The sequence below is a fragment of the Rhinichthys klamathensis genome, unplaced genomic scaffold (genome assembly GCF_029890125.1).
Source record: "Rhinichthys klamathensis goyatoka isolate OS25496 unplaced genomic scaffold, OSU_Roscu_1.1 h1tg000068l_1, whole genome shotgun sequence".
Classification (NCBI taxonomy): domain Eukaryota; kingdom Metazoa; phylum Chordata; class Actinopteri; order Cypriniformes; family Leuciscidae; genus Rhinichthys; species Rhinichthys klamathensis.
The window spans coordinates 5925672-5939722 of NW_026606611.1; the positions used below are offsets into that span (position 1 = coordinate 5925672).

At 47.9% G+C, this 14051-nt stretch overlaps 1 protein-coding gene across 1 annotated transcript in view; it reads left to right on the plus strand.

Annotated features, from left to right (window-relative positions):
• slc36a1 (solute carrier family 36 member 1) overlaps positions 1-13817 on the plus strand; it is a 51533-nt gene extending 37716 nt beyond the window's left edge. Inside the window, exon 12 of the mRNA XM_056250376.1 lies at positions 13289-13817. Coding sequence (XP_056106351.1) covers positions 13289-13557 — 269 coding nt within the window. The 3' untranslated portion in view covers positions 13558-13817. The remainder of the gene's footprint in view (positions 1-13288) is intronic.
• The last annotated feature ends 234 nt before the right edge of the window (positions 13818-14051 follow it).

Here is a 14051-nt window from a genome sequence, read left to right on the forward strand (position 1 = left end):
AAGAAAATTACGCGTCATCCAATCTTTTATATCTTTAACACAATCCGTCAATTTGGATAATTTAGCGTATTCATCTGGCCGTGATGAAATATATATTTGAGTGTCATCGGCATAACAATGGAAACTAATTCCATGTTTCCTTAGAATATTACCAAGTGGCAGCATATATATTGAGAATAATAAAGGGCCTAGCACAGATCCCTGCGACACTCCATAGTTTGCCGAAGTTATGATCGATTTTTCTCCATTTAAGTAGACGAAATGGTAGCGGTCAGATAAGTATGACCTGAACCAGCTTAATGCTTGTTCTTGAACACCAATGTAATTTTGTAGTCGATCTAAGAGTATTGTGTGATCTATAGTATCGAACGCAGCACTAAGATCAAGTAAAACGTACTCGGTTACTAACGTAACCTCGGTTCTCTCTAGAGAGGGAACAAGTACTGCGTAATAGCTTACGCTAGGGGAAAACCTCTTTTCCACGAGATATTGAAGCCAAAAATTATCCTTAATTTTTTATTAATGTAAAACGCTTTGCAGCAGCAAGCAGACACAGGCGAGACAGCTCGCGCGCCTATTGGCTGCTCTTGCGGCAAATGCAGCAGCCTATCGAGAGAGACTCTGCGTGACGTAATGACCAATGGGGGCAACTCGCGCCCATATTGTCACGTCCCGCCAGAAAAGGGCGTGGTCTCACTCTATAAATATGCTCGTTAGGCTGGTACAAGCTGGTTTTCATCGCCGAAGCGAACCAGAGCGTATTCCAAGCACGGCAAGATGCGCAGTACTCGTTCCCTCTCTAGAGAGAACCGAGGTTACGTTAGTAACCGAGTATGTTCTCTTACGAGAGTATCTCTCGTACTGCGTAATAGCTTACGCTAGGGGAACACAATGCAACACGCCGTGCGTACAGGGATCCAACACCAAAGTCCCAGGGGCCGAAGCCCAGGGCTCATATAGTGCATAATCACCATAAACTCACATAGAGTGGAGGAAGAGAGGCTGGAAGCGTCATTCCTTATAAAATAGCACCCAGCGGGGCTTATCATATGAAAATAAACGCGCAGCCAGGGTGAAAGCTTTCAGCCTGATCTGGGTGGCCATACGTGTGTCAACACTCATGGGGCTGCAGTAAACTCAGCATCTGGGCCGCACAGCGGGGCAGATAGCACTGAATTTTAGACCGCCAAAAGCTTAGCTTGTAAGGCGGGTACCTCCAGGTTATAGTATTTTATAAATGTAGACGGCGAGGCCCAGCCCGCGGCCGTACAGATATCTTGCAGGGAAACCCCGCTAGACCATGCCCACGCACTGCAGGCCCTTTGCAGTGTAAGCGAGCGCAATGGCATCCACTATCCATCTGGATAGGCTCTGTTTTGAGGCGGCAAGTCCCTTGGAGCGCCCGCCAAACAAAACGAAAAGCTGCTCAGTCTGTCTGAAAACAGACGAGCGCGACACATAAGCTCTTAATGCCCTGACGGGGTAAAGGAGACTCGCGTCCTCCTCCTCATTGAGAACCGCAAGGGCGGACAGGGAAATTACCTGGGCCCTAAACGGTGTATTGAGGGATTTCGGCACATACCCGTGCTTAGGTTTGAGAATGACGTTCGAGTCATTAGGCCCAAACTCTATACATGTCGCGCTTACTGCAAGTCCCCTATGCGCTTCACTGAAGCGAGAGCCATGAGAAACAGTGTTTTGAACGACAGGTGTTTCATGTCCACCAGCTGGATTGGCTCGAACGGGGCGCCTTTCATGGCCTCCAGGACTGTGGAAAGGTCCCACGTCGGGACTGAAGGGGGCCTGGGAGGGTTTAGCCTCCGAGCTCCCCTAAGGAAACGCACGACTAAGTCGTTCTTCCCCAGCGACTGGCCAGACACCGGTTTTGCAAACGTTGCTATGGCCGCCACATATACTTTGAGCGTGGATGGGGTCCTGCCCTTATCCAGTAGCTCTTGAAGGAAGGAAAGCACTTCCGAAACCCCGCATTCCACAGGTGAAAAGCTCTGGGCTTGACACCATGCAGAGAAAACAGACCATTTCGAGGAGTAGAGCCGCCTGGTAGACGGAGCTCTAGCCTGCGCGATCGTGTTTAACACTCCTTCTGGGAGGCTAGCGGGTACCCGTTGATGGCCCATGCGTGCAGGGACCACAGCTCCGGGCGAGGGTGCCAAATCGAGCCCTCCGCCTGAGAGAGGAGGTCTCTCCTCAATGGTACACGCCATGGGGCAGTGCTGGTCAGCTGCATCAGGGCAGGGAACCACGTCTGGTTTGTCCAGAGCGGAGCTATGAGCAGCACTGGGCATCCGTTTTCCCTGATTCGTTCCAACACCTGAGGCAGGAGCGAGACAGGAGGAAAAGCATATAGGGGGCAGCGGGGCCAAACATGAGCCAGCGCGTCCTTGCTTTTCGAGAAAAACTTCGGGCAATGAGCGTTTTCGTGGGACGCGAATAGGTCCACCTGTGCTCTGCCGAACGTTTTCCACAGCAGCTGGACCGTCTGCGGGTGCAGCGACCACTCCCCTGCTGGAACATTGTTCCTGGACAGTCTGTCTGGTCCCACATTCAGGTGACCAGGCACGTGCACTGCTCTCAGTGAGAGCAGGTTGTGCTGAGCCCAGACCAGGAGGCGTTCCGTCAGCCTGTGAAGGTTTCGTGACCTGAAGCCGCCCTGGCGATTTATGTATGCCACCACTGACATGTTGTCCGACCAGACCAAGACGTGGTGGCCTGTTACCTGGGGACAAAAACGCCGTAGCGCTTTGTCGACTGCTATCATCTCCAAGCAGTTTATGTGAAGGAGCTTTTCCCGTTCTGACCACAGGCCAGCTAGCGGTCTGCCCTCGAGCAGTGCTCCCCACCCCGAGGTGGAGGCGTCCGTAGACACCACCTTCACACTCGAAGCGGTCCCCAGACTCACACCTGACTGATACCAGTCGGTTATTTTCCAAGGTTCCAGAGCTGAAACACACTGTAGGTCGACCCTGAGGCGAAACAGACCCGCTGTCCATGCCCTGGGTGGAACCCGCGCTTTCAGCCACATCTGCAGTGGGCACATGCGAAGCAAGCCCAACTGGAGTACAGAGGCCGCTGAGGCCATCAGCCCCAGCATTTTCTGAAACCTTTTGAGCGGAACTATCGAGCCGTGGCGGAAGGATTTCGCGGCGCGCTGAATATTTAGTCCGCGCTCTGGTGACAGGCGTGCCGTCATGGATAGCGAGTCTAACACTGTTCCCAGAAAGGAAATTTTCTGACTGGGAGACAGTGAGCTCTTCGCCCAATTGACTGTGAGGCCCAGCTCCTCGAGGTGCTTGAGTAATGCGGCCCTGTGTTCTATGAGCTCCGATCATGATCGAGCTAGAATCAGCCAATCGTCCAAGTAGTTCAGGACTCGCATGCCCTGAAGTCTCAGGGGTGCGAGCGCCGCGTCCATGCACTTCGTGAATGTACAAGGTGCTAGGGACAGGCCGAACGGTAGGACTGTGTATTGATATGCCTGGCCCGCGAAAGCGAATCTCAAGAATCGCCTGTGATGGGACGCTATTTGTATTTGGAAATAGGCGTCTTTCAGATCTATTGACATAAACCAGTCCCCGTGGCGCACTTGCACGAGGATTTTCCTGGTCGTAAGCATTCTGAACTGGCGTTTCACAAGCGCTCTGTTCAGCTGTCGCAGATCTAAAATGGGTCTGAGACCCCCATCCTTTTTCGGTACCAGAAAATATCTGCTGTATAGGCCCCCTTTGCTCTGAGCCTGAGATAAAGGTTCTATGGCCCCTTTGCTCAGTAGTTTCGCTATCTCGGCACGAAGTAGATGAGACACTTCGTTTTTCACCGTAGTTTCGACACGCGCCGTATAACGGCGAGGGCGTCGAGCGAATTGTAGCGAATAGCCTCTCTTTATAGTGTTCAGCACCCATTCTGATACCCCGGGAAGCTTTGACCACGCATCTGCATGAATAGCTAGAGGCACCGTGTTTACAGCGTTCGAGGCGGGGGGCGCGCTGATCACAGCGGGCAGCCTAGCCGCGCTCAGCTTTTCTATGGCAGATTGTGCAGAAAAAGTAAGCGGGGCAGATCCCGTAGGATTCGGCGTGTCTGTGAGAAAATGTGGGCGCGGGACTGCGGGCACATTTACTACACTGAAAACATTGTCGGTTAGAGCCGACTGAATGTGTGTTGGTTTCGTTTTTACAGAAACCAAGGGACACGCAGCATGCAGTGTAAGCGGGCATTGTGACATGGGCGCGTTCACTACATTGTTTGCACAATCGACCTGAGTCGATTTTATTTGTGCTTGCTCTGCACCGTGGCGGGCTGTGTCTGGGTGTGGGAATGGGCACTGGGGCGTGGGCATTCTTACAACACTCATAACACCATCGGCCGTGGCCGGAACAGCAGAAAATGCACTCTTTATTGGATTTATCTGGGTAGCCGTAAAAACGGCTTTTGTGCGCAGGCAAACGGGCTGAGACACCGGCTGGCTCACTGCGAAATACACTGGGACAGTCGCGATGCTTGGAACTGACCGAGCGAGAAGTTTTGGTGGAAATCCGGCCGCAGCGGGATCTGAACACCGTCGCTTTCCTAGAATGGCTAGGAAGACTTTGAGGCCTTGGGCTTGATCTCAATCCTCGGCCGGGGCCCGCGCTGAGGGGGGCGGCGTCCAGCAGAGCGAGAGCGCGGCCTTTGGTCTCGGGCGTGGCGGCGCTGTGTAGCGGCGGCGGCGGGCGGTGCAGGTTGCGGCTGAGAGCTGCGAGCAGACGGCTGTTTTGAGCGGCCTGCAGCGGAGCTCGAGCGCTTCGGAAGGAAGTGCTTCATAGCCTGTGAAGTCTTCTGCACCTCCATGAATCTGTCCGCGAAATCTTTGACGGCAGATCCGAAGAGGCCCGCTGGTGAAATGGGCGCGTCGAGGAACACAGAGCGCTCGGCTTCCGTCATCTCGGACAGCGTCAGCCATAAGTGTCTCTCAGCCACGGTGAGAGAGGCCATATTTCGTCCTATGGCCTGTGCAGCGGCTTTAGCAGCGCGAAGAGCGAGGTCTGTAGCGCTTCTCAGGTCCGCCACGCAGATCGCTTCGGGTCCTTCCTCGTCCAGTTTAAGGAGAAGGTCGGCCTGGAAGATCTGCAGGATAGCCATAGTGTGCAGCGCTGAAACTGCTTGCCCGGCGGCGGTGTAAGCGCGTCCGTGCATGGCTGACGTCACTCGGCAGGCTTTAGATGGTAGCGTCGTGTGAGCGCGCCGTCCAGCGGAGGGCGGGCAGAGATGAGATGCTACAGCTGGTTCCACAGGGGGAACGGAGAGGTACCCTCTGTCCTTCGCGCCATCCACCGAGGAGAATGCAGCAGAGGCAGAGGTACGCAGCCTGGTGGAGAAGGGGCCGTTCCACGACTTAGTCACTTCCTCGTGTAGTTCCGGGAGGAAGGGCGCGGGCCTTGACTTTGACGGAGCCTCGTCATTTCCGAGAAAACGTCCGTCCAGTCTGTTGCGCGGGCGCCTCCCAGTCGAGGCCGATGCTTTCCATGGCCTGAGAGAGCAGACGCATCAGCTCAGTCTCAATGCCGGCTCTCTTACCAGTGGTTTGGCGGGAAACGCTAGCGGAGGGGAGGTCCACGGAGCTCGCCCAATCCTCGCTATAGGATGCCAGAAGAGAACACGCCTCGGTGGGTTCGTCGAACTCGTGGTCGGACGCGGCGGCAGGCGGTGGCCGTTGTCCGTCAGTGAGCGACTCGAGCGAAGCCGGCGAATCTGGCGGGCGAACCGGCGAGCTTTGGCGGGCTGGAGAGAGCTTGGGAGCGCGCTGGGCGCGGCGCTTCTTGCGGCGCGGCACCACGGCGGGCTGTGGTGAAGGCTCGGAGAATGATGCCAGGCGAGTCCTCAGAGTCACCATAGGCAAAAGCTCGCAATGAGGGCATCCGCCGTCAGCGAGCGCGATGGCCGCGTGATCCTTACCCAGGCAAGACACACAGATGACGTGACGGTCCCCGTCGCTGAGTGGGGCGCGGCACGAGCCACAGGATGGCATCTTTAAAAAGACGCAGCTCTTTTGTGATGAGAAGTGTGAGTCGCGTCAAGTAAGCGAGCAAACACTCTCAGCAGAGTAAGGATACAAAGTGATATAAAAGGATATAGAACGCCGGAAAGCGCAGCAGGTACGGCAGTTGAAGGCGGCGAGGCCAGCGACTCCAGAGCTCGTCCCGCTGAAAAGCTTGCTTCGACGGCGCGGCTTCTCACTCCGGATCCAGCGACGCGTGTGCTTCGCTGAAGAGATGAAAATCAGCTTGTACCAGCCTAACGAGCATATTTATAGAGTGAGACCACGCCCCTTTTCTGGCGGGACGTGACGATATGGGCGCGAGTTGCCCCCATTGGTCATTACGTCACGCAGAGTCTCTCTCGATAGGCTGCTGCATTTGCCGCAAGAGCACCCAATAGGCGCGCGAGCTGTCTCGCCTGTGTCTGCTTGCTGCTGCAAAGCGTTTTACATTAATAAAAAATTAAGGATAATTTTTGGCTTCAATATCTCGTGGAAAAGAGGTTTTCCCCTAGTGTAAGCTATTACGCAGTACGAGAGATACTCTCGTAAGAGAACTAGTACTGAGATACAGCCTTGGTCCGAAGCTAAAAGTAAATAATTTGTGTTTCTAACAAGCGTAGTTTTAGTGCTATGTTGTGGCCTGAATCCAGACTGAAACTTTTCATAGATGTCGTTTTCTTGCAAGAAAGAGCCGAGTTGAGCGGACACAACTTTTTCTAATATTTTTGACATGAATGGAAGATTTGAGATGGGTCTGTAATTTGCTAGGTTATTTGGATCTAATTGTGGTTTCTTAATAAGAGGTTTTATAACTGCCAGCTTGAACGTTCTTGGAACATGACCTAAAGATAAAGATGAGTTAATAATATTGAGAAGAGGCTCTTCCACTATAGGTAACACTTCTTTCAATAGTTTAGTTGGTATAGGATCTAATAAACATGTTGTTGTTTTGGATGAAGTGATAAGTTTATTTAACTCTTTTTGTTCTATGGTTGTAAAGCATTGTAATTGTTCTTGCGGGGTGATAATTGCGGCTGAATTATAAGGCGCGAGCAAGGATTGAGCGTTTACGATTGTGAGTCTGATGCTTTCAATTTTCTCGGTGAAGAAGTTCATGAAATCGTTACTACTAAACTGTAACAAGGTATTTTGTTCAGACGACGTCTGTTTATTTGTTAGTCTAGCCACGGTATTAAATAAAAACCTTGGATTATTTCGGTTGTTTTCTATTAGTTTGCTGAGGTGCTCAGCCCTGGCTGTTTTAAGGGCCTTTTTATAACGTGACATACTGTCTTTCCACGCGATTCTAAAGACCTCTAAATTATTTTTTTTCCATTTGCGCTCTAAATTACGGGTTTCTCTCTTTAAAACATACGTAGTATTATTGTACCATGGTGCTATACTTTTTTCTCTGACCTTTTTTAATCTAATGGGTGCAACAATATCCAATGTTCTAGAGAGAATGGAGCTCATAGTGCTAGTTAATTCGTCTAGTTCATCTGTTTGTTTGGGTTCAGGCAGCAGCTGAGTCAGATCAGATAAGCTATTTGAGAAATGATCTATGGTGGATGGAAGAATTGTTCTACCTGGTCGATAACGTGGCGCAGCATGACATATTACGGAAGTGCGTAATATGCAAGTTACCATGTAATGGTCTGTGACATCATCACTTTGTGGAATGATATCTATATCGGTTGGATCGGTTCCATATGATATAATTAAATCGAGTGTATGATTAAGACGATGAGTTGGTCCGGTGACGTTTTGCTTGACCCTGAAGGAGTTTAATAAATCTGTATTGCTTAAGTTGCTTACACTACGGGTAAAGTTATCTTTTCTTGAGATCTGAAGCCAAAAAATTATCCTTAATTTTGTATTTATTATCAACGCAGTGCAGCGGACAGCAGACCATAGCAGGCTGTATAAGTGTGCTCATTGGCTGTCCTGCAGCAACTACAGCAGCCTATCGGTGAGCCCCGCGTGATGTCACGCCCTCTACGCGTCACAGCCCGCCAGAATGGGAGTGGGAATGGGAGTCTTTAGCGAAACTCTTCGCGTCGCTGGATCTTGAGAAGCCGCCGCCGTCGAAGCAAGCGGCCAGCAAGCTTAGGAAGCGTCTGGAGAAGCCGGCCGTCTTCACCGCCTTCAGCCATCCGTGCCTGCTACGCTATCCGGCGACAAAAGTATCATTTTATCTTCTCTCTGTGTGTGCTCGCCGTTGCGACGCACACATTTATTTATCTAAAAGAGCGCGAGGCGTTTTTATCAAAATGCCTCACTCTTCCTGTGCCTCGGGCCGAGCCCCGCTCGGCACCAGAGACCGCCATCTCATCTGCGCTCTCTGTCTGGGCCGTGAGCACGCAGCCATCGCACTCTCTTCGGGCGGCTGCCCTGAGTGCTAAGATCTTTCAATGTCGACTTGAGATCTTCAACGACAACGCCGCCGCTCCGCCTGTCTCTGCTGGACAGCGAAGGAAGATGCGCAGCTCCCAGAGGCCACCGGAGACCGATGTGGCGCCCAGAAGCTCGCTGGAACCTTTCCCTCGCGCTTCTTCTTTTTCTCCTGAACCAGAGTTCAGCCTGTTGAGCCCCTCTTTTATATACGCTAGCCACTCCCATTCTGGCGGGCTGTGATGCGTAGAGGGCGCAAAACGCCCTCATTGGGCGTGACATCACACGGGGCTCACCGATAGGCTGCTGTAGTTGCTGCAGGACAGCCAATGAGCACGCTTATACAGCCTGCTATGGTCTGCTGTCTGCTGCACTGCATTGACAATAAATACAAAATTAAAGATAATTTTTTGGCTTCAGATCTCAAGAAAAGATAACTTTACCCGCAGCGTAAGCAACTTACGCAATACTCGTTCCCTACGTTTCTAGAGAGAACCGAGGATACATTAGGTAACCGAGTACGGTTTGTAACAGCAAAAGGGTGAGTAAATGATGACAGAATTTTTGGGTTAACTTATGGCTCGTTTCCACTGAGTGGTACGGTACGGTACAGTTCGGTTCGGTACGCAATTTTTTGCGTTTCCACTGTCAAAAGTTGTGAAAGGTACCAAAAAGCCGTACCGTACCACTTTTTGGGTACCCTTCCGTTGGGGTACCTACGTACCACAGTGGTACGGTACTAAAAGGTGGAGCTAGACTCACTGCAGAACGGTGATTGGTTGACAGAGTATCGTCACTTGCGCGTGCTACAGGGGGATTAGAAGCATACAGTTGAAATATAATACTGTTATTGTGACACGAAATTTAGTTATAAGAGTTTTTCAGGCGAGAAAGTAGTTTTTTAAAACTCAAATCTGTGGTTTATTTATAGATTTATGATAATTTGAAGATCCATTCCAAGCAATCACCGGACGCTCAGCGCTCGTGCACCCCGCCTGGAGCAGCCTTTCCCCGGCTAGTCATTCTGATGTTTGCCGCTGACTCTGACGTCTCTGTAGTGGTTAAACATGAGATATAATTCGTCTTGTACAGACCTAACAGGCGATCTTTGGTCTCGTGAATCTATAATTCGTTCCCTGGCCAATAGTTTTGGCAGAAGGCTAAGTGAAATTTCATATATTTGAGCGCTGAATTTGTATATTTGACTGAATTGTTTGCTTTATGTTATTAAAGCTTTACTGTATATCTTTTTGTACCTTTTACTTTTATAATGGCTATTATTGATAAAACTGAAATTCAACAAAAATAGTTTTGTCATTTTTTTATTTTATTACAAGATCATCTGTAATGTTGTTTATTGCAACATTTGTACCAATGCAATATGCAATACATTGCCTGGAATATGTTTAATATTTTTAAATTTAAACGAAAAGAGGCAGGGTTGTGTTTTATATTTAGTTTTGTTATAAATATAACGTTACATACATGCAGTGAATATAATCAATAGGCTATGCGTTGCCTGAACCACATTTGTGTGCTTATAATTAGGGCTGCAACAACTTATCGATAAAATCGATAATAATCGATTATGAAAATCGTTGTCAACGAATGTCATTATCGATTAGTTGGTCTGCTTACGTCACGGGGAACGTTTACTGGTGATTGGTTGAAACAGGCCAATCAGGATGCTCTCTGTCTTACACGCGCTTCATGAGGCACACACGCAGGCCCCGTCCACACTACTGCGTTTTCGTTTAAAAACGGAGACCTTTTGCTACGTTTGCACCTCCCGTCCACACTAAAACGGAAAAAACGGAGACCCAAAACGGAGAAGTTTAGAAACGCTGCCGATCCGTTTTTCGTTTTGAATCTCCGAAGGGCATTTTAGTAGCCTGGATGCCAGCCCGAACCCCGCCCACAACATTTTTTGGTCGGGAAGTTCGGTCTGGACTCGCTCCATTGAGGAGTAATTATGATCAGTCAAAAAATGTTCGGGCCAATCAAATTGCCAGGGCGGGCTTTATACGATGATGGACAGATGATCTGCAGTTACGTAATCCTCACGTTATCAAAGAGCGCTTAACTGGTTTCCCTCACAGATGACTGCAGCTGGAGAACTGAGATGTACAGATTCCGCTATCGTCTGTTGTAAAAGAAATCGACAGCGCATTCATTTTAAAAGACGAACAGAGAACTGCAATCAAGGCATTTGTCGATCGGAAAGATGTGTTTGCCGTCCTTCCTATGGGATTCAGCAAAAGTTTAATTTATCAGCTGGCTCCGATGGTAACTGAGAAGATGGGACGCAATGAAAACCCTGTGGTCGTTGTGGTTTCTCCTTTGGTCGTACTCATAGAGGACCAAGTAAAAGAAGCAACACTCGTTATTTTACTTCTTCCAGCGTGCGTGCATTTGAGTTCTGTAGTTGACAACTGTGCTATGCAAAGTAGTTGACTTACTGCGTTGCTCTCATTGGTTGTAGGTCTATCCAATTGAGTGCAGAGTTTTTGTTTTTTTCCTGGTTCGGTTAAGACACGCCTCATAATCAAAGCCCTATGGAGCAGTATCAGACTCACATTCTGACTAGAATATGAGTATGACGAAGTCAGGCTAGCGTTTTAGTGTAGACGGGTCAAAACGGAGGACTTAGAAACGATGACGTAGTAAAGGCTCACGCTCGGCTCTGTGATTGGGTGTCATCAGTCATGGCGTATATCTTTGCTAGCAGCTGTTGTACAAGTAAATTCTGCATTTTACAACGCTATAACTGCTTACATGCGCCGGAGTCAAGCTATTATTCGAGCGATCTGTGACAATTCCCGTGTGCAGCGGCGGCGTTGACCGTACATGGAGCGTCGGTTTGGGGTTAACCCAGAGCATGGTGGGATAATTTTATCAATGAAGTTGTGTTTACACCGGCACGCGCATGCCCAGTGTTGGTGAATGGTCACGTGATCCGCGTTTTCAGTCGTTTTAATGTGGACGGAGATCAATTCTAATACGCAGCTAAAACGCTGGTGTGGACGGAGATTGTATTCGTTTTAATTATCCGTTTCTAAACTAAAACGCAGTAGTGTGGATGGGGCCGCAGTCTCTCTCCCTCCGTTGCTCTGCCGCGCGCCCGCGCTACACGGTTTGGAGCACAGTCTCTTCTGTCTCGCATGCGCGCTCTTGCTTGCGCGCTCAAATCCCGGTAGTTTGAACTAATTTGCGAGCATCAGGGAGCCGCTATCAATATGCGGGTGACTTCCAGAACTTCCGGGAGACTTGGGATGTCTGTATTTTGCGTCTCGAGCATCAGGTTGCGCAATCAGTTCACTCGCAACATAAGTGATGGATTGAAATAGTGCTACCGCAGAAATATTAAATTAAAACGGTCTTTACAAAGCGAAGCACTAAATATAAAGGCAGTTAATAACAGCAGAAGTAAATTATTGTTTTTTAGTCACTGTACTCAGTGGTTTTCAGCGAATGTTTGTGCACTAATGCATCATTTTTCCTGTCTTTGTAATCAAGCCTGTTAGCTTGCTGCGTACCTCCATTACGTTCTCTTTATATAGCATTTGTCTACTATTAAGTTTTAATTGTTTTTCAAACGCGATCTACTGCGGCTCTATGTTAACACGCTTGTTTTCAGTCTTTGAATTAAATTAAATGAATTGTATATTTGAGATGTTTTTAGTTTATATCTTCACATCTGAACAACATTTCTGTAAATTTGTTTTAACAAAAATTGTGTTAAAACAATATGTTGGATATAAATGTTTTTTTTTTTTTTACATTAATCATGGTTGTCAACTTGCCATCAGCAATTATCATTAAAAACAATGCAAATATTGATATTTGTAAAACTCAATGTGTGGCTTTTGCACTTTTTAAAGTACACTTTTACACATAAATATCCTAATTTAGGGTTTTAGGTAACACTTTATTTTACGGTGTCCTTGTTACATATGTTACATGTACTTACTGTAGTAATAACAGTAAATTATGCATAATTACATGCAACTAACCCTCAACCTAATCCTACCCTATTCCTATAGTAAGTACATGTAGTTACTTAATATTACTCTGTACTTAAATATATAATTACACTGTAACAAGGACACCTTAAAATAAAGTATAACCGGGTTTTATTTAGTTATAATAAACAAAAAATCGAATTGAGATTTTTATCAGATTAATCGATTAATCGGAAAAATAATCGTCCGATTAATCGATTATCAAAATAATCGTTAGTTGCAGCCCTACTTATAATGTTTAAAATGTATTTAAATTAAATCGAAAAGAAGCAGAGTGGTGTTTTAGAACATATTTAGTTTTATTGTTGCCTAAAATGTACATAACCGGAGTAGCAGAGCGAGCTGAGTGGCACATTCAAGAACGCGCTGTTCCATCAGCAGAATAACTGGACTCGCGTCCTCGGGATCATTCTCCTGAGTCGGACTTTGCGTGGCTACTTCGTATAGAGAAACACCTAATGCCAGCGCTTGTTTCTTGTGACAAACATGCCGAGAAGCAAGAACAAGATCTGCTGTCTGTCATCCATTGTTGTTTACTATGTCGCTTTCTTCGCGCGAAAATGACGTTGATCGCTTCTTTCCGGCAAACACCACGCCTATCAAGTAAGGGTACTGTTGGCAGTGGAAACGCTAGCCGGATCATGCTGTACCGATCCGACCCGTACTGTACTGTACCGTACCGTACCGTACGCCTCAGTGGAAACGAGCCATTAGGTTCCCTTTTAGTTCAGCTTCTGGCTCTTTACATTTCTCTCTCTCTCTCTCTCTCTCTCTCTCTCTCTCAGCTGGAAGTGGTGGCGCGGTTTAACACGATGTTCCTTTTGCTGTTTCACCACAGGTGTTCTCGCCATATTGATCCCGGAGCTTGACCTAGTCATCTCTCTGGTGGGCTCCGTGAGTAGCAGCGCTCTGGCCCTCATCATTCCTCCCCTGCTTCAGATCATCACCTTCCATAATGAAGACATGAAGCTCTGGGTCATGGTGAAGGACATCGGCATCAGCCTCATTGGCCTTGTGGGCTTTGTGGCGGGGACGTACATCTCCATCCAGGAGATTGTGGCACGGAACGGCAGCAGACACAACAGCACGCACCTTCAGCTCCTGTGAATGTTGACCGAGTGACAGATTAAATGGAGGCCGTACAGACCCACTGAATCATTTACTCACTACAGGCTCCTTTGATTTCTGCTGAATTCCTCTTGGGATTCTTCGTACTGAATGTCCGTAGATGGCTCATGGATTTTTGATGTGCTTTTGTCTTTCAGTTTTTGCAGCACTGAAGTCTTATAGTATCGAGTTTCCCAAGTTACATTGGTTTTAAAGTCACTGTTTTAAAATTTTGGGTAAAACATAGCCAAATGTAAAGCTGAAAGTCAGAATAATCAGAATAATCTCTGTATTGTTCATCTATGTTGTTTACAGTGTTTAAATGAACCCATTCTCAGTATTTTTTGTCACATTAATTTTTGATTTATTTGATGTTCACAAAGTATTGTTTACTCATTCAGCCTTATCAACCGTCTTATTAAAAAAAAGATATTCAACAGATTCCATCTGTTTAATCTAGCAGAGAAATCTGTTGATATAACATTCGATTTTTT